The 23156-nt window shown below is 41.8% G+C and overlaps 1 protein-coding gene across 1 annotated transcript; it reads right to left on the bottom strand.

Moving 5' to 3' along the window:
* Positions 1–13252: 13252 nt before the first annotated feature.
* C1QL2 (complement C1q like 2) lies at positions 13253–21842 on the bottom strand. The gene is made up of 3 exons (XM_088145176.1): positions 21794–21842; positions 20604–21425; positions 13253–14486 (listed from the first exon to the last, which is right to left on the bottom strand). The coding sequence occupies exons 2-3, from the start codon at positions 21300–21302 to the stop codon at positions 14307–14309; spliced, it is 879 nt and encodes a 292-aa protein (XP_088001302.1). The 5' UTR covers positions 21303–21425; positions 21794–21842; the 3' UTR covers positions 13253–14306.
* Between the last annotated feature and the right edge of the window lie 1314 nt (positions 21843–23156).

Below are 23156 nucleotides of genomic sequence, written 5' to 3'. Positions count from 1 at the left end.
ATCTACTCATAAATATCTCCCAGGGATGAAATATAAGCAATTAAGTAAATATTAAGGTTAGTAAGGTTATAAAAGAAGCTGAAACTACTTCATTTATCCAAACTGGACCACTCAGTTTTCTTCTGTGTCATTCCAATAGGTTTATTAAGCAATTTACACATCTTGCTTTAAAATGGGCTTGTTATTTGATTGTGCAAATTTTGTGCCATCCTAAACTAACTTTGTAATTTTTTGATATGGTCCTCAATGTTTTAACCTGTAATAGAATTGTGCATTTGTAAAAAAAGAGAAATATGCCTTTTGCCTCAAATGATTTAAAGGTACATACTGTGCATTGATGTCACCAGGGATGTTTGACAGTATATTTCAAAAAACACCAGAACTCTTAAATGTGTCTAGTAAGCTGCTCATAGAGCATTCATTCACAGCACAGTTTTGCTTGTACAGTTTTTCAGGCAGACTTACCAGATGGTATATGCAGAGGAATCAGATGTGCCTCCTTCTCTGTGTGTTCTTAGCAACTTCCTAGCTTCCATTTATCTGCCTGATAAATATCTGCCTCCACACTCTGACCCCAATCCAAAAATCATGCAACATATGAGTTTAAATATTCTGTGTACAATTACATGGTAAGGGCAGATTCAAATATCTACCTGCACCTCTTACATGCATATGGCTGTATCAAATGTTGGAAACCACTGATGAAAGCAATTCCCTCTCCCCCGACTGATTCCCCATGTGTTTCGAAACCTGCTCAGAGTGCTAGGAGACCCTCGGGGGAACATTCAGGTAGCACAGAATAGGGTTAGGAAGAGCATGAGGGTCAGAAATCCACTTACAGGGTCAGAAAGTCACTGATGGCATTTATAAATAGACAGTGCTGAAAAGGGTGGAAAAGAATCCAACTATCACTGAAGTTGTAGACCAGTGAGGCCTACATGTGCCAATTGTAATGGTCTTTGAGAATGACCTTGGGAGACAGGAGGAAGAGCCACAGAGTTGACAACATGTAAAAGGTATCTCAGCCCATAGAAACACAAGAACCCTCCCCTAGTTTTCTGGAAAGTAAAAGTAAAGGAGGGGAAAGATATATTCAGACTTGCAAGATTCTGTTATTGTAACCTTACAATAAAGGGAGCGTTAGTACCAGTGGTTTGTGTTTCTTGTCTGGACTACCTTGAAGGACTGACACCAATCTTCTTATACGCCTGTAACCTATTCACGTATCTCTCCTGCACAATGAAAATAGAAGACCGTGTACCCTTCTCCCTCAACTCCAGAGATGCCAAAATTTCTCTTTTGATTGTAGGGGAGAAAAAAATAGTGATGGAAAGTAAAGTTTGTTGGGGGGACCAATTCTGAGCATTTTCATCTTTTCCCATTGCTGCTAGTTCTGCCAGGCCGTTAGTTCCAGGCTGCTGGGCTTAGAAAGCTGCCCAAGCATCTTTGGGGTTCAAGGCAAACAGGAGTCACTTGCCAAGGAAGCAGCAGAGGGTGAGGAAGTGTGAAGAATACAGAGAGGCAATACAAAGTAGGGGTTGAAAGCCAGTATAACAGGCAGAGAGCAGCTGCTGAGCCACTGCCTGACCATGCCATATAGGCAGAAGGAAGTCACCTTCTCAGGTAGCAAATATTAGAGGAATAGGAAGAGGGAGACTAAATTTGAAGCCAACACAGATCCTCACTTATACATTGCACTTGGATGACACCGTATTGCGGAAGTGGATCACGCAACTTCGCAAGAGTGGAGAAAATGTTTGAAGTTCCAAACAGGTTCCTTTTTACCAAGTGAAGTATTTTGTATAAGAACAGTACATGCAGAAATATAAGTACAGTAATCTAAATGCAGGAATGTACTTTCTGAACAGTATATAACGTTTGAAGTTTCTACCTCAGAATTTCCTTGGAGATTTATTCCATCAGCATCATGGAAGTGACTTTGCTTAGTGGATTTTTTTTTTCCTCCCTAGCAAACTATGAGCCCTTTGTTTGCTTAACCTGATGGTAGAAAACAGATTTTCTTTTTAACTATTAAACGTTGGAGAATGCCCTTTGGACACACGGGTTCAAAACAAGGAGTGTGTATCAGAGACAAATGGAGTCTGTCCTGAGTTATTTGTTTGGTATAATGTTCCCATACCCACCAACTTAGTCTGATCAGAGTCTAACATCAACACTTAATTCAAATTTGGTTAGAACATTTATTTATTTATTTATTTATTTATTTATTTATTTATTTATTTATTTATGCCATTTCTATAGTCGCCCATCTCAATCCAAGTGATTCTGGGTGGCGAACAATTTCAATAATTAAAACAATTAAAACAATTACAAAATGTGCATATAGGCAGCCAAGAATGATCATAAAAATTACATTAAAATCAACAGTGCAACCAGGTAATGTCTGATGTCTCTTAGCTGATGTCTCTTTAAATTGAGCACTGAATATATATGTAAGATCATCATTGGACACTTAAAGTAAAATATACCCACTCTTTCCATGGGATTTAAAGCGTACCTTTCTCTGCAATATACTCAAAATACCAAAGGTTTTTTTTAAACTAATAGTTTTATTCTAGCTACTTTTGCATAAACTTTCAAGGGAAAACTTAGAGCAGGCTCTGACCATGGTGACATTGTTGGATTTCATAATGTTGCTGGATGTTGCACCCGAAATGTTGGTCTCGGCATCAGACTGGAGTAGACCCAAATGAATCCCATTTTACAGCTAAAGATGATAAACAAGAAACACCTGGATTGGCTTGTGTTTTAGAGGGAAAGAGTTTCCTGAAAAATATTGAACTTAGGACTTACTGTCTCTGTTCGCTTCTTTACCCACAAAGACTGTAAGCTTTTTATTCCTTGTACTTGATAGACACATTCATACAGACACACATGTACATTCGTACCGTTGATTTTGTGTGAAGAATCTGCACAGAGAGAGAGAGGGAAAGAAACACACGCTATTTGGGCACACGGATACCCTGCCCTGGCCTTGATCATAATGACCAATTCAGTGGGTGGCTGAGAGGTGTTGTGTCTTCCCTGATGCAGTCGCAAAGGGCTTCTGGGCAGAAGGGAAGCAAGCAAGAGGGAGCCAAGGGATCAATTGTGTAAACTCTTGCCAGAGTAGCAAGAAGCGTTTTTCTTTCCTGGGTGTAAGCCCACTTTATAATTAGGACCTGGATGACCAGCTGAAAACGAGACGCCTGGCCAAGGTGGTGCAAGCCTCCTTCTGACATTGATAATGTGCAGCTATATAGATCACTGTCGGGGGCAAGTGCCACCACAAACCTGTGTCTTCCCATTGCCTCATCAATCCATCATCCATTTAACTACTGACACCTTGGCAGCGGCTCACCACCAGTCGTGCATTTGAATTGCAAGGCACTGGTTCCACAAGGGAATACAGATTGGAGAATCTAAGATTCAAATTTGGTTAAGTATTGTGAACAGCAATTCCCTTGCAAGGTATCTTCATTGCCCTTTTGCCAAGGGGGAACACTTGGGTCTTTTGTTAGAAGTACAAATTGCTCCTTAATACGAAAGGATAAAGCACCTCCTTAGAATTCCTCCAGGCTCCCTAGTAATGCTGCCGCATGTCAATTTTAATTTTTTTGAAATTTAAAGTGAGGGCTTTGTGCCTAAGCTCCATCTTGTCACAAGAAGGAGAGGAATAAGTCAGAAAGGATTAGAAAACCTGGTGGGGATTGTGCATCTGTAGCAATTATGCTTCATTTGGATCTCTCAAATCTTGCTTTTCAAACCATATTCAGGGGATGTACAACTAACAAGATAGGAGAGATTCTTAAGCGTGTCAGCACATCCTACTGTTGGAAAGGAGTATATTCATTTTCCCCTACAGGAGAGAATTAGTTACGTAATGTTGAAAAAGAGAGAGAGAAAGGGACCTTCTGCATACTAAGTCCCTACCTAGGGTCAGAGCCTAGCAATTTGTATAATCCTGAACTATCCCAGGAATTTTTTTGAAAAAAAATCTATCTGTATCTTGATTCCATCAGACTGAGCAGTCAAGAAAAGGCTCCAGGGGGATCAAAAACCAATTTTTGGTTCACTTAAGAGTAGATTGGATTTGGGATCATATGCAGCTTCAAAAGTAGAAGGTAGCCAAATTCCCATATGCATAAGAGAATTTCTGAAGGTATGAACCCACACCTGGAAACACCCTTTCTCACCAGTTGCTTGCTAGCAGATGTGCCAAAGCAAATGAAACAAGTTCCACACTCATAACATATTTTCAAAATGAATGTTTGACAACCAAGAAAGTATATTATCCAGAAGATGGAGCATTAGGTTTTTAAACTTAGGACGCTTGGATTTGGTCCTACGTTTCTAGGCACAATCTCGCTGGGCGTTCTTGGACAACTTACTCCTACCATCAATCTCCTATTTGTGAAAATGACCAAACTGAGAGCATCATTGCCTGTGTGAACCAAAAATAAGTAGACCGTCTTCTTCCCTTCCACATACAGTATATAGATATCCTGTAATGTCAGTCTGGAGCACTATTTATAATAAAGCTGTGAGTTGCTCATTCATTCTGAGTTGGAAATAAAAACATACATTCTAGTCAGTTAATACAGGAGAAGAGTTTCTTCAGCGGGGACCAGGTTTAGAAAAGCTGGAAGTGGCTTGACAGTGTCTCCTCCTAAGATGCTGACCACATTTATAGTGTCCTATTACAACACTTCTGACCAAATTTTGCAGGTATCTGAAATAACAGAAAAATGTTCAAGTCCTGTTTAACAGTGTGTGCATATACCACAGAGCTTTTTTAAAAAAAAAAATCAGCTCTGTGAAGTAAATGAAGAAAGGACACATCTTCCACAAAATGAAATAATATGCATTTGTATTATAAGACAAATGCAAATGATAGCATGGGAATGAAGCCCTTCCATCTTGATTCAACAATATTGTGCAAGAATTGTGTGAGAAGCCTTCAAGTCCAGAATGAAAATCCAGGAGATACACAGATCCACCTGAAAAAGGTTTTGCACATTCCCTGCTATCTGATCATTTTAAAATTGCAAATGTGCTTCCTTGTGGGACCTTTCCTATGCAACACTTCATCTTGTTGCTGCATAGCCATCAGCTTTTCCATCCAGAGAGCATCTCTTTTTTCTGTTCCCAGATTTTGATTTCTGCCTGTTTCCACTTTCTTGCTTGACTTCTGCCTTGAAATTCCACTTCCTTATTTCCATTTCTGACATAAAGCAACTGCTTCATCACCTTTGCATCATTTCTATATGGAAATATTACAGTTCCTTAATGAAGTTGTGAAAAGGAAGTTGTATTCACAGCCATCATTTCTGAATACATCTGTGCGTGGCTAATTTGCGAGTTGCGTTTCCCACATGGAGACAGGAAACTCTTGTTATCACTTGGTTATGTCTCTCTGTCTGAGCATGCAGACATCTCTCATGGTGAAGGCTGCTCTGAAACTATGTTAGTTACTTAGTTACTTCTGTTTGATTCCCAAGCTTCAGTCTTTTGGATTACTAGCTTCTCCTCAGTCCCCAGTTCAGTTTTCTCTTCCTGTTAGCCACATGGCTGTGTATGTTCACATAACAGTTACCCATGGTTATCTGAATCACATTTTACTCAACTGTTTCAGTTTTGAACAATACAGTCACAAGCTATTAACTTGGACTGGGTTCAAACAACCCACTTGACTAAGAAGTGGTTGGCTAAATGATGCTTTAGAGTGGAGTGAAATCACAACTGCCATTGAATGGAGTACTTCTGTTGCTTAATTCTAATATGGGACTTCTTGAAATCAGACCTGACCACAGATCCTCTTGTTTCACATTTCTTGTTTTGCCCACCTATCAGCCTCATTTTCTGCTGCCTGTATTTCAAAAAGAGGCCCACTGCCCACTCTTGGAGATGTCTAATGTTACAAATGCCCCTTTTCATCTCTGTGGTCACCACCTGCTCTGTGCCTGATAGGAATGAAGTGCAAAAGCCACCTTTGAAAACTTCTCCCTCTCCCTTGAGCAGCTACAAGTAAATGAAGAATGAGAAAACTGTAGGACACATGCTCGGGTTTGGTTCTCAACAGTTGCATAAAATGTGATGCTACAAATTAGTAGTTTGTTGGCCAATTTTTCATTAAAAGTAAGTAAAATCCCCTTTGAATTCAGCTCCTTGTGACTTCATGGACACATCCGTGCAGCATTTTCAGTAACAACACAGAAGCGGTTTGCCACTACCTTCCAAGACTTTTCCCCTTAAGCTAGGCTGCAGTCCCAAAATGTCCCTGTGATTCCACAACTGCTAACCATACCCAATCTATTTAACAAGATGGTTGGCCATGTGGAGTCACCTAGTGAGGGTTCCTCATAAGTTGGCATTAATCATATGTTACCTGCAACATCATTCCACAGCAGAAGGAGGAAAAGGCCCAGGCAAAATAGGATCAGAGCAAGAAAAGAAAGTGTTCTTTCTGTGATCTAGCTCAGTAATTTCATACTCAGATTTAATGTCCGTATTAGTTGATAGGGCCTTTAGAAGCCCATTACTTCAGTTGAGAAGCAACAACCAACACGTCTCTTTTCCCCCCAGTTTTCACTTCCTGTATCATGGAATGCTTTAAACCTGTTTCTATATTCCTTATATGTAAAAGCAAAACAACAACAGCCCTCCAAATAAACTAACAATAAAGGTAAATAAATGTTCTTGCTCCCAATCCATTATCTAAAAATCACAGCAGCATCTTGACTATAGCACAAGGATAAAATGGAATTTGCTTCCGTAGTTCTGATGCTGTACTGGGAATAAGAACATCTATCTGCACATGTGTGAGAGAGAAAAGGAGAAAGAAAGAGGGCATCTCTAATCAACCATGGATATTCCAGTTCAGCTGCCTTCTGACTGTAAAACTGTTTGGATAACATCATGACCAGTTGCCTTAAGGGATCATTTCTCCCCCTCCCCAAAGCTACAGGATCCTAGACTTTGGCCAAAGTCCCCCTTTATGTTGCACCAGAGTTCTTCAGAAGTTGTAGAGAAGTACAGCGCAGATGCAACAGAATAACCCATTTCCCGAAGGTCAAGCCCATTACTTGGAGTAATTATCATTGAGTAGAAGAGATTTACAAGCTGAATGAATAAGAGAGAGCAATGTTGTTAATGATAACACATCACATGCACATCACACGCACAGCAATTAGTTGTTTCACCCAGGGATATACTGATACAGGAGCTGAAATGAATTTGGGTCCTAGACTTTCAGAATACAAAGTCAACATTTTGAAAATTATACATAAAGCATCAGATATGAATTTACACGTTTGTTGCCCCCCCCCTTTTTTTTTGGTGCCTTCAAATCAATCTTGACTCCTAGCAACTGCTTGAACATGTCCCTGCAGTTTCCTTGGCAAGGTTTTTGGGAAGTGGTTAGTCCTTGCCTCATCCTGGGGCTGAGAGAGAGGGACTGGCCCAAGGTCACCTGGCTGGCTTCGTGCCTAAGGCGGGACTAGAACTCCCTGGCTCCCAGTTGCTAGCCCGATGCCTTCACCACTCCACCAAACTGGCTCTCCATAATTTGCCAGTGCCTTTCTTCTGAGTCAAACTATGGGAATGCAGGATTTTGACATTTCAAAATAACAAAAGAAAGATGCAAAGTGAGATTGGGAAGCTGAAGTGGATCATCTAATCCCATGAAGCTGCTGTACTGAAGTAGTGCTTTATACCTAATAGGTATGAAGATAGGCTTCCACTACCGGAATAAACTGATTCACACTGTTAGAGGAAGTCTTAAAGTCCCCCGTGCTATTTTTTTAAAATATAAAACTGAGCTGACAGAATGACTTAGGAAGCTCTATCCATGACCTCTATTAGGTCATCCCTTTCATTTCTGATTCCTCTCCCTTTATATTCATACATTAGTAGACAAAGTAGTGATAGCAGGTAAACATCTGTGAAGTAGTGCAGCTGGCTTTGGCCTCTCACACCCTGTATTCATGCTGGCGATTGGGTTCCTTATGGCAACCTACTCTTGGAGTCTATTTTTCTTTCTTGTCAGAATGTGTGTGTTCTAAGCCTCCAGTGGCAGAAATGTTTTCTGGGGCCACTCTTCCATTGCATTTTTTAGATTTTCCCTTAGTGCTGAAGTTTCATGAGCCTTGCTTGAGTTCCAGAACTATAATGTTCCACCCTCACATAATGTGGTAGGAGGATAACCTTAGGGTTGAGAAGGGTGAATATTGTTTTTAGAAGTCAGTTGAGATGGGCCCTCCAGAAAGAATGCATTTCTTAAAAATCAAAAATCAAAAAATACCCACAAAACATTGATGGCTTGCTATGCCATTCTTTGCCAAATTGCTTCCTTGCATATTTGTGTACTGTATGTATGTGTGAAAAAAGAAAGAGAAAGTCAATATGATTAACTAAGTCTATATCTAAAGTGCCAGAATTTATAGGCCTTTTGCCAAGCAGAGAACAAAAGCAAAGGAAAATGGGTACAGATAGCCCTCGTTTAGTGACCACAATTGGGACTGGCAACTTGGCTCTTAAGCAAACCATGTCAAGTTGTGGAATGTCCTTAGGAAAATGGGAATCCTAGAAATATCTCATTGTCTGCATGCAAAACCTATATATATAGGTCAGGAACCCACAGTCCAGATGGAACATGGCAAAACAAACTGACTACAGATTAGCAAAGGAGTGAGACCTTCACTTCAGCCTATATGCTGAGTATATATTGAGGAAAATTGAATTATAAGAAATTAAATGTGGTTTTAAAACTGGAGGAAGAAACACCAATAACCTGCACGATGCTAATGATGCTACACTGATTGCTGAAAATGCAGATGATTTACAAGCTCCAGTACCTCAGTGAAAAAATGGGACTAAGTTTAAATATAAGCAAGGCCAACTAATAACAATATAAATAACAACTGGCTTTAGGATTGATGACAGCTAGCTTCTGCCTTTTAGGACCAACTATCACCTGTAAAAGAATAAGTGGTCAAGAAATATGCTACAGATAATAACAAGGTACCTAACTTCTGGAGAAGAAGTCTTGGTGAAAAAAGGGATTAACTATAAGATAACAAAAAATCCAATGAAATACTTAGGACTTTATCTGACAATTTCAAAACAATTACAACAAATTATGGAAAGAAATAAAACAAGACTTTGAAAGGTAGAAAAACTTAAAACTTTCTTGGCTGAGACTTATTACGACAAGAAAAATGAATATATTGCCTAAAATTAACTTTTTATTTCAAATGGCACAAATTCCAATTTCAGATAAAAGTTTGCAGGATTGGCAAAAACAATTAACAAATTCAAATGGAGTAGAGGGAAAAACAAGACTTAAGATTCCAAATTTTACAAGATTCAAAAGGAAGAGGTAGACTTACTTTTCCTAATCTTAATGTATATTATTAAGCAAGTTGTTTATCATGGATAACAGCATGGATAAAATCTCCAAATAGCAGAATATCAATTTTAGAAGGAGCCAGTTTCGCCAATGACTTCACAGGAATTTATGGTATAAAAAAACAAAAGAAAAAAAAATTGAAGGGACCTATTATAAGACAAAGTCTGCTAAAAAATTGGAACCCTCTGAGTATAAAGATAAGTATGATATTATTCTTTTTTTTTTTACTTTGTTTCACTATCTCACTTTTCTGTCTCTACTGTATAATCTTTACTATCACCTTGAAGAATGTAAAGTTACTGTATGTTTATAATAAAGTTTCACATTAAAAAGAAAAGAAATACAGTTTATCACAGACTAGCACTTGGTAGGGTACCAATGAAAACATTGAAAAAAGATATTCAAATGCTGTGATGTGCCTACAAAGATCAAGATCATGCAGGGAATGGTTTTCCCTGGTACAAAAGTTGGAACAGAATAGAAAGAGTACTGATGCTTTTGAACACTGGTTTTGGAGAAGACTCCTGAGAATAGCCAAGAAAAAACAAACGGATCATCAAATAAATCAATCCAGAGGGCTCACTCAAGGCACAGATGACCAGGCTCAAATTATTATATTTTGAACACATTATGGAAAGATTAACTCTCTTGAGAAGTCTATAATTCTGGAAAAGGTAGAAGGAAAGATAAAAATGTGTATGACAACAAGATGGATGGGCTCAGTTTATATCAGCAATGGGTGCACTGTTGGAAGAACTGAAGAATCAGGTTGGGGAAAGGTTATCCTGGAAATGACTATTATGTGGTTGCTAAGAGTCGATGCCAACTTGATGGCATATAATCATCAGGTTGCATATCCTTGATATAGATCTAAGAAGAACAGTATTCCACACACAAACACACATACACACACACATATAGTACACATACACACATACAGACATACAGACATACAGACATACATACTGTGGTAATGACTCCATGAAAGATCAAGAGGTGCTTATGAAACTGTGATGCCCCTCTGGGAATAAAGAGAGCTGATTCTCCCGGGCATTGCATGAATAGCAATGAAACAAATGAAGCAATAAAACAAAACTGCTTTAACTTTCACTTCACTTTGAAATGGAAAGCTTGGAAGAATCATGAGACAAATTTAAAAAAAAGAAATTCAGATAAGAAAGATCCCCAAAAGAAACTTAAGATCGAGAGCCCTGCTCATATACCACACCCTACTTGAAAAATAAACCTGTTTCTAGGGTCACTCATGATACTGAACCATAATGAACCAAATGGGCTGTGTTCACGATACACCCTAAGCCACCCCCAGATTCAAAAGGTTAAACCCAACCAAGCTTAGCATGTGATGTGTGATGTGTGAACACAGCCAAGGAGCTGTGTTTGTAATGATTAAACACACCTTCCCTTGCCCAGTGCTTGCCACTTGTGTTGGACTATTACTCATACCACAATAGTCAGGAGGTTGTGCAATCCAGTTATGCAATGCTACTTTGAGGAAGGCTGGATCAGAGTATACGAATTAGACCAAGGACACCCAAGTACTAATCTCCACTCAGGACGGGCTTTTCTGAATGTTGGCTCTTTTATTTCCCCTTAGCCTTGCCCACTTCACAAAGCTGCTGTGGAGACAAAAAATACAAGTGTTGCTGCATCCAAATAAATGTGTCTTTCATATATTTATATATAAATATAACTCTTTTGCACATAGGGCAAGAAAACAAGGAAGGAAAGAAATATACGTCATTGTGTGCAAAAGTGCATCTATTTCATTCTTTGCATGTCTATTTCATAACAACTATCAGGAAGCCTTTTACAAGAAAATTACAGCTTACCAGAGGTTGTTCACAGGTGTTTCAACCTGGTTTTAACTACAAAAGGATTAAAACAAAAATCCACTGCAAAACAGAACGTCGGTGCTTCTGAGTAAGCATATTTTGTGAGCAATATCATTACAGCTACTATAAATGTGGACAGAAGAATGGGCTAATGAAAGAAGTCACTTCTTGTTCTTTATAGCTGTGATGATCCACACAAGCTTGATTTTGCCATGCTTTCCCTAACATAGTAAATTACCCCAAAGCATAATTTTTGATGGACTTAAAGTGCAATCCAATGTGTTCAGTGTCTGATAAACACCCCATTGAATTCAGTGACCTTATTCACAAGGAAAACGCTTTTCTTTGTCTCTATTAAATAGGAATACCATTGTTCAATAGATTCAGCTTCTGAGTGGTCTTCAAGGGCAGCCCTATATAGTGCATTGCAATAGTACACACACAAGGTAATTAAAGTGTGAGTGATTATAAGAAGACTCCAGGTCCAGAAGAACTAGAAGCACACAACTACTTGGTTTTGTCAGGGTTGAGTTTAATTCTGTTCCTTTCCATCTAGACCTCAACAGTCTCCAAGACTTTGAAGACAAGACCTTGACAGCATCACTTTGTTGATCCATAGTCAAGATATATAACTGATCGCATGGCAGTGAATTACCTCATCCAGTGACTTCACATAGATATTAAGCAGAGGGGCAAGAGTGTCAAGCCCAGTGGCACCCTGCAAGTCAGAGGCCTCAGGTTCAACCTGACCATTGACATTGAGGCTGAAAGCTGAAAACTGGTAGATGGAATCCATTTCAAGCATTGACTCTCTTTCTCCATGAGTGGCCTGCCTCCAGATTCCTACCATCTCTCCTCCTACATGTCTGAATAAGTTGCAGCTGCTCCAAAATACAGTGGCACAGGCAATTATGAGAGTACTTTGCTATGCTCATGCAGCCCCTCTGCTGCCCAAACTGCACTGGTTACCAGCAAACTCCCAGGTACAATTCAAGGGGCTGGTTATGATCTATGAAGCACTTCATGGCATTATTTGAGGAATTGCCTCTCTCTCATTGTTTCTGCACATTCCATAAGATCCAACGGAGTGGACATGCTCCCTGTCCCATCTTTAAAACATGTCATTTGATGGGACCAAGGAAATATCCATTCTCTGTTGCAGCACCTGCCCTCTGGAATAGTATCTCCCCCCCCCCCCAAAAAAAAAGAAATTCAAGTACCGTGCCCCTGCTATCCTTCAAAAGGGCCCTGAAGTCCTGACTCTTTCTTCAGGTGCTGGGAGAGGGGAGTATATGCCTTCTAAGGAAATTGTATGAATGTGTTGGCTATGTTGGTCCCTAGATTATTGATTTCTCTCCTTTTTTTTATGGTATTAGGTATGTTTTTAATTTGTACGCCACCCAGAATCATTGTGAGTTGGGTGGCCTTATAAATAAATAAGATAGGACAAAGTGGTGGGTCTGACATTTGGAGTCCTCCTCAGCAGAATGAGGAGGAGGGCCTGAAATGTAACCCAGCAGCTTACCAAGTTTTGAAAAGGGAAATAATGCACGTTAGCACCAGATGAAGGCCACGGCATTTGGAGGCTAAAATTACCTAACTGCACCACTGCTGCTATTTTCTATTTCAAGTCAGACCATGTTTCTAGCAGATGTGCCAAAGGAGCCCCCAGAAACAATGTGAAGTGAAGCAAAGCAATGCAGCACCTTCGCTTTGCTTTTTAGAAGCAAGGGCCTACACTGCTTCCCAGGGGCCCTTTGCCCCAAACACCATTAAAGCAAAACAGCCCTTTGATGTTTTGGGCCACACTGTCAAATATGTATGCCATGAAAAATTAAGGAAGCCTCACTCCCCTTCCCCCAGCTGCTCCCCTTTCCCTTCTACAACCCCACAATAGGAACACAGCAGAAAACCCTTCTCAAAAAAGATAATTTAATATGAGATTTCCTTTTTTTCACTTTTCTTCATTCACTTAGAGACAGAAGATTACCTTTTTTTAACATCATCACCCACACAAGATTTGCATTGCACATGGGTGGATGATATCAGTAATATATAAACATAAACATATATACATGTTCATACATATATAAAACCAAAGTGATTATGTTCACATTCCCTATATACAAAGCTGTCTAGAAACAGGAATTCTCTCCTATTCTCCAAGTAATAAAGAAAAAAAAAGGGCAAGGATTCACCCCTTTCTACTTTGCCTATCATGATTTTTGCCTTGGACTCTTTCAAACATACCTAATGTGCTAGATTGGGCTGAAGCAGATGACTGCAATATACAGCGATTAAAGGAGGGTTCAGAGGTCAATTGTTTCTGAACCACTTGTTTAATCAAAGAAGGCCTTATAACTTGATAGCAAAGCACTTGCTTTGTCCATAAGAAGTTGGAAGTTTAATCACTAAAATCTTTCCAATAAGAGAATGGAATTTCAGGCAGCAAGACTCTTGTGAATTTGGAGAGCTAAATTTGAGACTTCTTGACATGCTGATGGGCCAGACACTCAGATTTGTGTGCAGTGCAATTTTTGTATCTAATCAATCAGCAAAAACCAGATATTGTTGAATCCCAGCACTGATTTTGAAGCAAGGCTACTTACTTAAAAGGGGCTACACATTTTCATGAGTAAATGGCATTGGCAAAAGTGATGCTGTTTCTGAGACTCTACCTGGATCAAGGAATCATATATAAATAATTTTTACAACCAGGGTCTTATTGGTGCTAGACTGCCCATTTCACCACAGACAGTGGGACTCTAAGCACACGTTTTAAATCTATGATCCATGAGTGGACCAATCCCTGGTGCTGATTACCCTAAGAATCCTTTCTGACCAACTCGTCTCATCTCACAGTTTTTAGTGAGCAACAGAACACAGAGAAACATACACCAGTGGCTAGAAGGATGTCACTGTCTCTCTTTCAAATGGCAATCAAGGTACAATACAGTTTGCAATATGACATGACCTGAAGAGCAGACCCCAAGAGAAGGCATGGCGGGGGCAAGGCAATGGACTACAGCACGGATGCTTGGCTGTCAATCAGGATATAAAAGAAAGCCAGAGAAAGTGCTGTATTTATTGTTGTTGCCTCCATGGGCTTTGCCTCCATCCAGTTTGACATAGACTTCATCTCCCGAGTCCAGGTGAAGCACGACACTGTTGCTGGCGTAGTCATAATTCTGGTCTGCGTCCTGAGCGATGGCACTAGCTCGCACCTGCAAAGTACATCATGCCAAGAAGGAAGAGGGGTTCAGATCTCTGTCCTAGAAATCCCCCAAACCATCTTGTTTTACTACTACTTTGCATTCATTTACCCATGCACACTTCATTCTCTCTTTTCCCTGCCATCGGATCATCACCCCTTATATGCAAGTCCTGGCAAGTGAACCTGAGGGTATTTTTCTCCACTGGCAAAACCAATGATTAGTAAGGCAGTGAGATGTCCCAGCAAGGCAAATTTAAAGGACGCTCAAATAAAGCCTAAGAGTTTGAACAAGATCCAAAAAGGGTTCCTAAGATGAACACTTCTTCCAGAGCTACCCCTTTGCATCAGATTCCTCCCTTCATATGAATCCACTCCATTTACCCTTGTCTCTTACTCAAATCTATTTCATTTCCATCACAGCCTCCCCCTCCTTTTACTCCTTTTTATCCTCTAGCCTGTTTCTTAGGATTTGCTCCTTGTTCATTCCTATTAATAGTCATTTCCATCATGCATACATATTCTTTTTTCCCTTAATCAGCCTTCTGAAAAAGAACACTGAATGTGACAGTAGAAGACATACAGTTTAGCCTCTTTGCAGGAAAGTATTTTTTCACTTGTGCTTTTGCAACCCATCCTGTTTCTTTCTTAAAGCCTCCAATGACAAAGATTTTCTAACTTCTCCAAGCCCTTTTTTTCACAGCCTACTTCCCCAAGCCAGCTTTTTTCCCCCTTTCCCATCTGTTTGCTCCTCCTTTTTCAGCCCCATCACTTCTCTACCACCCCATCACCTTTGGACCTTCCAAGGGCTTTCCCAATTTTCTCTTTCGGTTAATCTGTCTTTCCTCTTTTTACTTTTACTTTTTCCTTCCTTCCTTCATGCTCCCAATCCATTCAGTTCATTTACAATTGGACATTACTTATTTTGAAGATGTATTATGAATGATTTATTTTAAAGTTTTCCTGCTGCTTGATCAAATGATCCCATTTATGAGAATTGTAATAATGCAAATTGCATATCATACCCCACTTTTGTATACATTTAAGTACAAATTAGTTGGTAGCTGTTACTCCTCTGAGCAAAGTTGGAGACAGATGTGCAAAAGCACTTCTCTAGTTCCAGGACAATTCCTTAGTTAGCCTTTTACTTCTTTAGTTTGAACTGTTACATTTCTTTTGCAATTATTCATAAAGAATCCATAAAATTTCACAGCAATGTAGCATTAATACGGTGAAAACACTTATCTTTTTTGCCATTTCTAGAACCACCTTGACTATGCATCAAAGCAACTGTGGGACTCAACACCATCATGACAATCTCTTTTTCTTGATCTTCTCTCGTGTGCTTTTTATCCTCCTCCTTCATTTATATCCACCTTGTTCATCACTTTTCAGTTCCCCAAATTTCATTCTCTACACCTCCTCATATGCACATAAGCGCACATCCACCATAATTGCTTAATGGCACAAACCATTATGTGGTGAGTTTTCTTTCCTCCCGGAAAACTAATGCAGTCTGCACCCCTAATTTCCATCATCCTGTAAAATCTGATCTAGTCTACCTAGTGCTAAAAAAGGCCATAATTCCTATCATAAAAGTGTCACAGCAAATTATCAGGGGACAGTATTTGAATGGATACATATAATAATCCCCAGGGGAGTCACATCTATTTAGGGGCCAACCACATATATATATAGGATTCTTTGTTACCTACTAATTTGTGTGTGTGTGATGTGTGCCTTCAAGTCAGTCTTGACTCCTAGCAACTGCCTGGACAGGTCTATGCAGTTTTCCTGACAGCATTTTTGGAAGTGGTTTGCTCTTGCCTTCTTCCTAGGCTGAGAGTAACTAGAAAACCCAGTCTCCCTGTTTCTAGCCTAATGCCTTTAACCACTGCACCAAACTGACTCTCTATCTACCAAATACTGTCTGCTAAATCATGGTCAGAAACAACTATAATTTATTAGACAAATACAGTAGGGGTTTTCCTTTTACCTCTAAGCATTTACCTGGTGTACAAGCATAAGAGAAGCCTGAGATTTTGAGAATGAGCGTTATTCATTGGTTTTACCACAGTCTACATATGCTCCCTGCCTGGTGGGCTCTAGGGAGCTATCCATAGTGCTGGAAAAGAATTAGTGGGAATCTGCCTTCAAAACAGATAAAGCCATAGAATAAACCACAGGTCTATTCTATAAACCTCTAGGACATGACTAAAAATGGAGGGAATATCCTTTTTCCCCCTGTCCCCTATATGGAAAGGATTTGTGGGTATAAAAAAGTTGATGAGATTTTTTCATTCTTGGATCACAGAACCATATACATATTCCATTACAATGACCCAGGACCACTAACCCAGGGCATGGCACTGCATAAAAAGAGAAGCTAGTGATAATGGGACAAAGAAACCTTATGAAAATTAAAGTTTTAAGAGCACTGATTGGTAAAGATAATCGAGAAGCACCAAAATTGTTACAATCAGCATTTTTAGGATCTCCCATGACTGAGAGATGATGTCTTAGAAAAATTATAAAACAGAGAGTATTGCGATGACATTAGAAGAGCACTGCTGGGCTATGTCGAAGATAGTTCAACTAGGGCAATAATATTTTTATTCTCCGCTCATAACCCTGGCAACTAGTGTGGAGAAGTATACTGCTCTCATACTATTTATACTATATAGCCATGATGATTAATATTTATTGATAGTGGCATCCACCATGGGTTCAGTGCAATCCCTTTTCAAAGTGTCCAAGCTTGTGGCCCTCAATCCACAAATCCACAAATTAATTTTAAAACCCGCAAAAACTTTAATATTAAAAATGTTCTAGGAAATAAATTCTTGGTGATCAAAAAAGAAGATACTGACTGATCTCAGGCTTTCAACTGAAGTGATAGTCCCTGGCATGGTGAGAAAATAAATGTTTCCCTTTCAGTCTAGAGCATACCCTGCATCCTCATTTATAAGTGAATAGCTTCCCCTGCCTTCCAAGCCAATAATGCTTTCTTTCCTTCAGTTGCACTGTGGAGTCCAAAGGACTGGATTCAGGACAGAGAATTTATCACCGCAAGACTTTAGGGTATTGACTGATGGGTTCCAGGCCGCTGCCATCATCATCATCATCATCATCATCATCATCATCGTCATCATCATGCAATTATACTTACAGCCCTGATCAAGTCAAATTTAGGCTCTCTATCAGAGAGTAGAATCCCAGCAAAGAAGAGCAGTAAATCTAAAATTCTAATAATTGGTGATGGTGGTTCCCCTGTCTGATTTGGCTAGTGGCTATATAAAGACTCTTCTCTATGTTCAGAGGTGCAAGTTTATGCAGTTGCATCATCATGTGATAAAGGGTTACATTTGTTTAGATTCTTTTATGTATTTGTGTTTTACCACAGCAGCATAAAACATTTGTAATTAATAAATAAGTAAATTGACCACAAATGCTCAATTTATTAGAAAAAGATATGGGGCCCTTTCTGACAGCTTCAGCATCAACCTGACTCTACACACATTATCCATCTGCACTCTTCTACAAACAGTAGTAAATGAGCCATCCATCAATCTCTCTCAATTCAGCCTTCCCGCAGGGTTGCTGTTGTAGAAATAAAATGGAGAAACCCATGTACTGTAAGCTGCCTTGAATTCCAGGAGAAAAAGCAGAATATTAAACAAACAGGGACCACTGACATCCTAGTGTGATTTTTCTTACTACCAAGGACATGACATAGTAGAGCCATAGATATAATCATCACAATCCTGCAGGAACTGTTCCTAAATGTTGCTACCAGAATAAGATATGTTCATTAATGAATGGCCACTTTTCCTATGTTCTTGTGGCAAATGTGCCATGTATTCCAGCCTTTGCTGATTCTTAACTGGATATGTAACTGCCTCTTAAATAAAGAATTGTCTCTTAGGTAGCATCAAGAAATACCCCCCCTCTCAAAAAAACCACAATCCTGCTCTCTTGGTTGCCATTGCATGCATGTCATGGACATTAAGCAATAAACATTCATTGTTAAAATAGCTTTAAGTCTGAAGTGCTTTATTTTGGTGGAAAGGAACCTATGCCACAGGGTCCTTCCCTTCCCTCGTGTGAGTAAGCCTCCACCCCCACTTTGGAGGCGAAGATCTGAACAAGCAAAGGACTTTATAAAAAAAGCCTGAAGAACTTTTCCCACCGATGAGTTGAACTGCTTTCCACCCAGTCTTGAGTCAGCAGAAATTGTACCAGCTTCGAAATTTCCACTGCCAGTCCTTACCCTGCCACTAATGTCTCTGACTTCTCTCCAAGGTAATGCATGACCAAGCCTTACAGATGTGGCATATCTTGATCCTATCCTTGGACAGTGTTGACAATGGGGAAAAGACGACATTAACACTGATTTGGTTAAGCCTAATTCATCATAGGTTGCAGACAAGATGAAGGCAATGTCTCCAGAATACTTCAGGGAAGGAAAAAAAAGATGTTTGTCAGGGCATGTTTGTGCCCCAATTAGGTGCAAACCGAGAACAACCTTTTGTCTGAATTCACAAACATAAAGGATGGTAGTGAAAAGAAAGGTGTGTGCAATTACAGTGCAGTTATTAAAAATTCTACTACAATATTGAAAGGAACTTTAAAGCTTTCCTAATCCAAGCCCTGCTGAAGTAAGAAAGCCACTAGAGCTACAATGTTCCCCCTGCTTAAAACCCTCCATCTTTCCAAAGTGAAAGCTCACTGATTCCATTTTGGGAGGAAGTCCCTGGATGGTGAGTTAGGCAAGTGCTCTTTTTGAATTGAAGTTCTCCTGCTAAGTAGCATTCCCTCATTCCACTGGAAGGAGAACAATTAAAGATAAGAATGGAGAACTTGGCCTTCAAAGATGACATTTAGAGCAGGAAGAAGGGACTCAATTATTCACCAGATGGAAGAACAACTGCATACATACACACCGTAAAGATAATTTCCTGAAGATCTAACTACATGTGACATTTAACACACATAAGTAAACCCTAACAAACATTCCCCTTTCTTTTTCCTCAAGAAAAAGATATTATGGGGAGAGGCAATTTGGCAATTTCTATAGAAGGGCTTCAGAGAAAAATCAGCATGAAAGAACTCAGAATAGGTGAGCACTGGGTGAAGGGTTAAGGGCATCCCCCCACCCCCCAACACTCACCTACTCTGAATCCCTTCAACCTGATTTTTCTCTAAAGCTTTTCTATACAGATCCAAACCACTACTTGCAGAAAGGATGGGGAGAATTTCAAAGGCTTTTTTTTTTTTTTTTTGGCCTGGGACTATCTAGGGTGGACTATCACAAGTCTCTCCAAAATTCCTGAGTTCTGGAACTCCAGCCTTTCTTTAGTGGTGTGGATAATGGCCCTTAGATCTCACACCATTTTGAACATGTCAGCTCATTTGGGGCAAAGCTGTGCAATTCAGTGAGCCACCATCAATTATAAGACCTAAGAAAGGGCGCTTTGATCTCAGTATCCCTTTTTAGCAAAATGCACTTCTCAATTAAAAATGGGAGAGAGAGCACAGAATACTTAAAAATTGAATTTGTTTGGATAAAACTGCAAGACTGTGGGAACACCTTCAATAAAGCTACCCATTCAGAAGCATAAAAAGATTAGGAAAGTTGGTCTCCCTTCCTTCAATTGCCTTAGCCTTCAAATTACAGGGAGTAAAATTGTGAATTCTTAAGATCTGGGTACCCCTTTTGGCCTATTGGTGATTTGGGGATCTCTTGGGTCAAAATCTCCCTATCATCAGTGGCCAAATTTTCTCATTTTGGAATCCCATTGAGATCCCTTTAGACAAAGAGTTCTCAGAGCTCTTTCACAGATGTAGGCTAGCTTTTCAAGCATTGATTTAAAAAAATGTTTTGGAGTGGAAAATAAGATTGAAAATAAGTTCTGCCATGCATGTGTGAAGAAACTCCAAAGTGCAAAGCCTGTGGATTTCATCTTTCCATGTGGCTGAATTTTCCCTTTCCCCCACTCAATAGGTGTCCAATCTAAGTTTCTGCCAGGCTGGAGGATTCGTCCTCTCATGCATATTTAAACACATGGCTTTTCAACTAAACCCAGCAGCCATGCTCCAGCCCAACAGGTCTGCCTAAGGTTGCACGCACCTGCCCATTCTTGCAGAGGTCTGCCCACATGCTGGTGCCATCACCGCCGCGCATAAGGATGTGGTAGGTGAAGAAGTAGATGCCGCGCACCTGACAGGTGAACTTCCCCGTGCTGGGCTCATAGTGGTTGCCCAGGTTGGTCACCACATCGTCGAATTTGAGCACTTCATAGCCCTCGTGGGGGCTCTTCAGGCCCACATAGAAGGCGATTCTGGGGCCACTGAAGGCAGCACTCAGCGCGCCAGTTACCTCGCCTCCTGGCGGTGGGCTGCTACTGCCACTCACGCCTGATCCGGCTACTCCAACTGTAGTCGCTGCTCCTGGTGGTCCGATTCGGGACATCGATAGGCCTGGCAGTCCTGGCTTCCCCGAATCACCCCTCTCTCCAGGGGGACCCCTAGGGCCCGGCGGCCCTGGTTCCCCAGGGGCCCCTCTTGGCCCCGGCTTGCCCGGGCGGCCAGGATCGCCCTTGGGACCCTGGAAAAATGGTGGCAGGGGAGACGGCGGGTTGGCGCTCAGCTCCTGCAGGGCCTCCAGGGCGGCGGTGCCCCCAGAATGGCTGGAGGGCCCAGCAGCCACGCTGCTGGCACTGTAGGGGTCGCAGATCATGCGGCAGGTGCCCATCATCTCGTAGTGGGCCCGGCTCGCAGACGGCGCCTGCATCAGGATTGGAATGGCAATGAGCAGGATGAGGCCCATGGCCAGGGTGATCCCAACAGCGGCCACCAGCCGCTTCCTCCTCTGCCAGAGCCGGGCCACGAGCGCCAACAGGTCTTCCTTGTCAGGCGAAGGAATGGTGACTTCTTTGGACGGGGACTCTGCCTGCGGGATGGAAAGAGGCAGAGGAGGAAAAGCAGTCACGACCGGGCAAGAGAAGGGTTACTTTCTACCCCAGTCAGGGCCAGCTACTCCTCACCCGACGCCCTTCGGAGCGGCATCGCGGCGCTGCCAAAGTGGGGAAGAGGGCAAGAGGCGGCGGCGGTGCCGTCCATCCTCCGGATGAGAGGAGACCCCGGACGGGCTGACGTAGAAGCACCCGAGCTGAGGCCAGCTCCCTCCTCCCCGCCCCTGCCCGAGGACATCGGTCCGTCCCCTCCCCTCCCCCTCCCCTCCCTTCCCCTCCCCTCCTCCTCTTCTTCCTGCGGGCTTGCCTCCCTCGCCCCTTCCCCGGGGTTCCGGACCAGACTCACTCGCGCTCCCCGGATCAGCCCCAATGTCCAAAAGCTCCAGTGGACTGGCGAGCTAGCGCAGCTCCCCAGCAGGCAAAGCGGTGCAGCAACGCTTGGCCGGTTCTTTAGATCCTCCTCCTCCCCCCCCCCCGCCCCTTTGCACGGCAGCCGGAACACCATGCTTCCCCCCCCATTCATCAAGGAGCCAACCGAAAAGAGCCCTCCTGCCTCCTCCGCCTCGCTTTGCGCCCCTCCTGGTTTCCTCTTGGGCTCCCCAGAAGTTCCCTCTTCCCCCGGAGGGGCTTCGTCCTCCCTTGGCCGAGCGCTTCGTGCAGCTGAAGACCCCTCTCGTCTCTCTCCCGTTTCGCGCCTGCCTGACAGAGCTGGCCCGACCATCCTCGCGGGGGGAGGGGGGCGGGCGCGACTCGAGCCCGGGGGAGCAACATGGGGCGGCGGGATGGAGACCAGGGAGCCAGAGACGTTGCTGTCAGCCTTCCCTCAGCGGAGGAGACGGCGCCCGGGCTGCTTGCGGGAACGGCTGGTTCCTTCCTTCTTGAGGCACTTTCAGAACTTTGGGGCTTTTCTTTTCTTTTCTTTTCTTTTCTTTTCTTTTCTTTTCTTTTCTTTTCTTTTCTTATCCTTTCTTTTCTTTTCTTTTCTTTTCTTATTCTTTTCTTTTCTTTTCTTTTCTTTTCTTTTCTTTTCTTTTCTTTTCTTTCTTTCCTTTCCTTTCTTTTCTTTCCTTTCCTTTCCTTTCCTTTCCTTTCCTTTCCTTTCCTTTCCTTTCCTTTCCTTTTCTTTTCTTTCCCTTGCCCCTCTATTCAGCTCTCCTCCCAACTTGCCTCACTTCAACCGGTCCGCTCTCTTCCTCGCCCTCTCCCTCTCCCTCTTTCTTCGCGTACAAGTCAGAAGGACGGGGCTTGCAAGAAGCGTATCGTTCTAAGGTTGTTTTTCTTTGAACGCCGCCCTGGATCTTAAGGAAGATTTGCTGGGGGAGGCGCGGGGGGGAGGCCGGCTATGTGCGCTGTGCCGAAGAGTTCTGAATTTACCTTAGCAAGGACCCGCAACGTATCTTCTTTGTTCTACCGAGTCCATCGGAGCTTATTTCCAGCTAACCCGTTCTGACTGGCACATTTTAGCCTAGCCTGTTGCGCAAAACGCAGCCGTAGGGTCAGTTTGAAGCTACGAGCGTCGTGCCAGTCCAAGAAATTGGTTAATCCCCAAAACCTGGATGAGGCTAAAGTAGAACACTGCCTGCAATCCTATGCATGTTTACTTGTAATGAAGCTCCACTGAATCCATTGCAAGGTACATCTGGATAGAGGTGCATAAAATTGCACTGTAAGTTAAAACCGGTATCTGCTAGAAGTGCCAAAACAATTTC

The sequence above is a fragment of the Python bivittatus genome, unplaced genomic scaffold, assembly GCF_059951505.1.
Source record: "Python bivittatus isolate LINGU-HERP-01145 unplaced genomic scaffold, Pbiv_v1 ctg000480_np1212, whole genome shotgun sequence".
NCBI lineage: Eukaryota > Metazoa > Chordata > Lepidosauria > Squamata > Pythonidae > Python > Python bivittatus.
The sequence above is the reverse complement of the archived record's forward strand: the minus strand, read 5'-3'. Positions and strand labels throughout refer to the sequence as shown.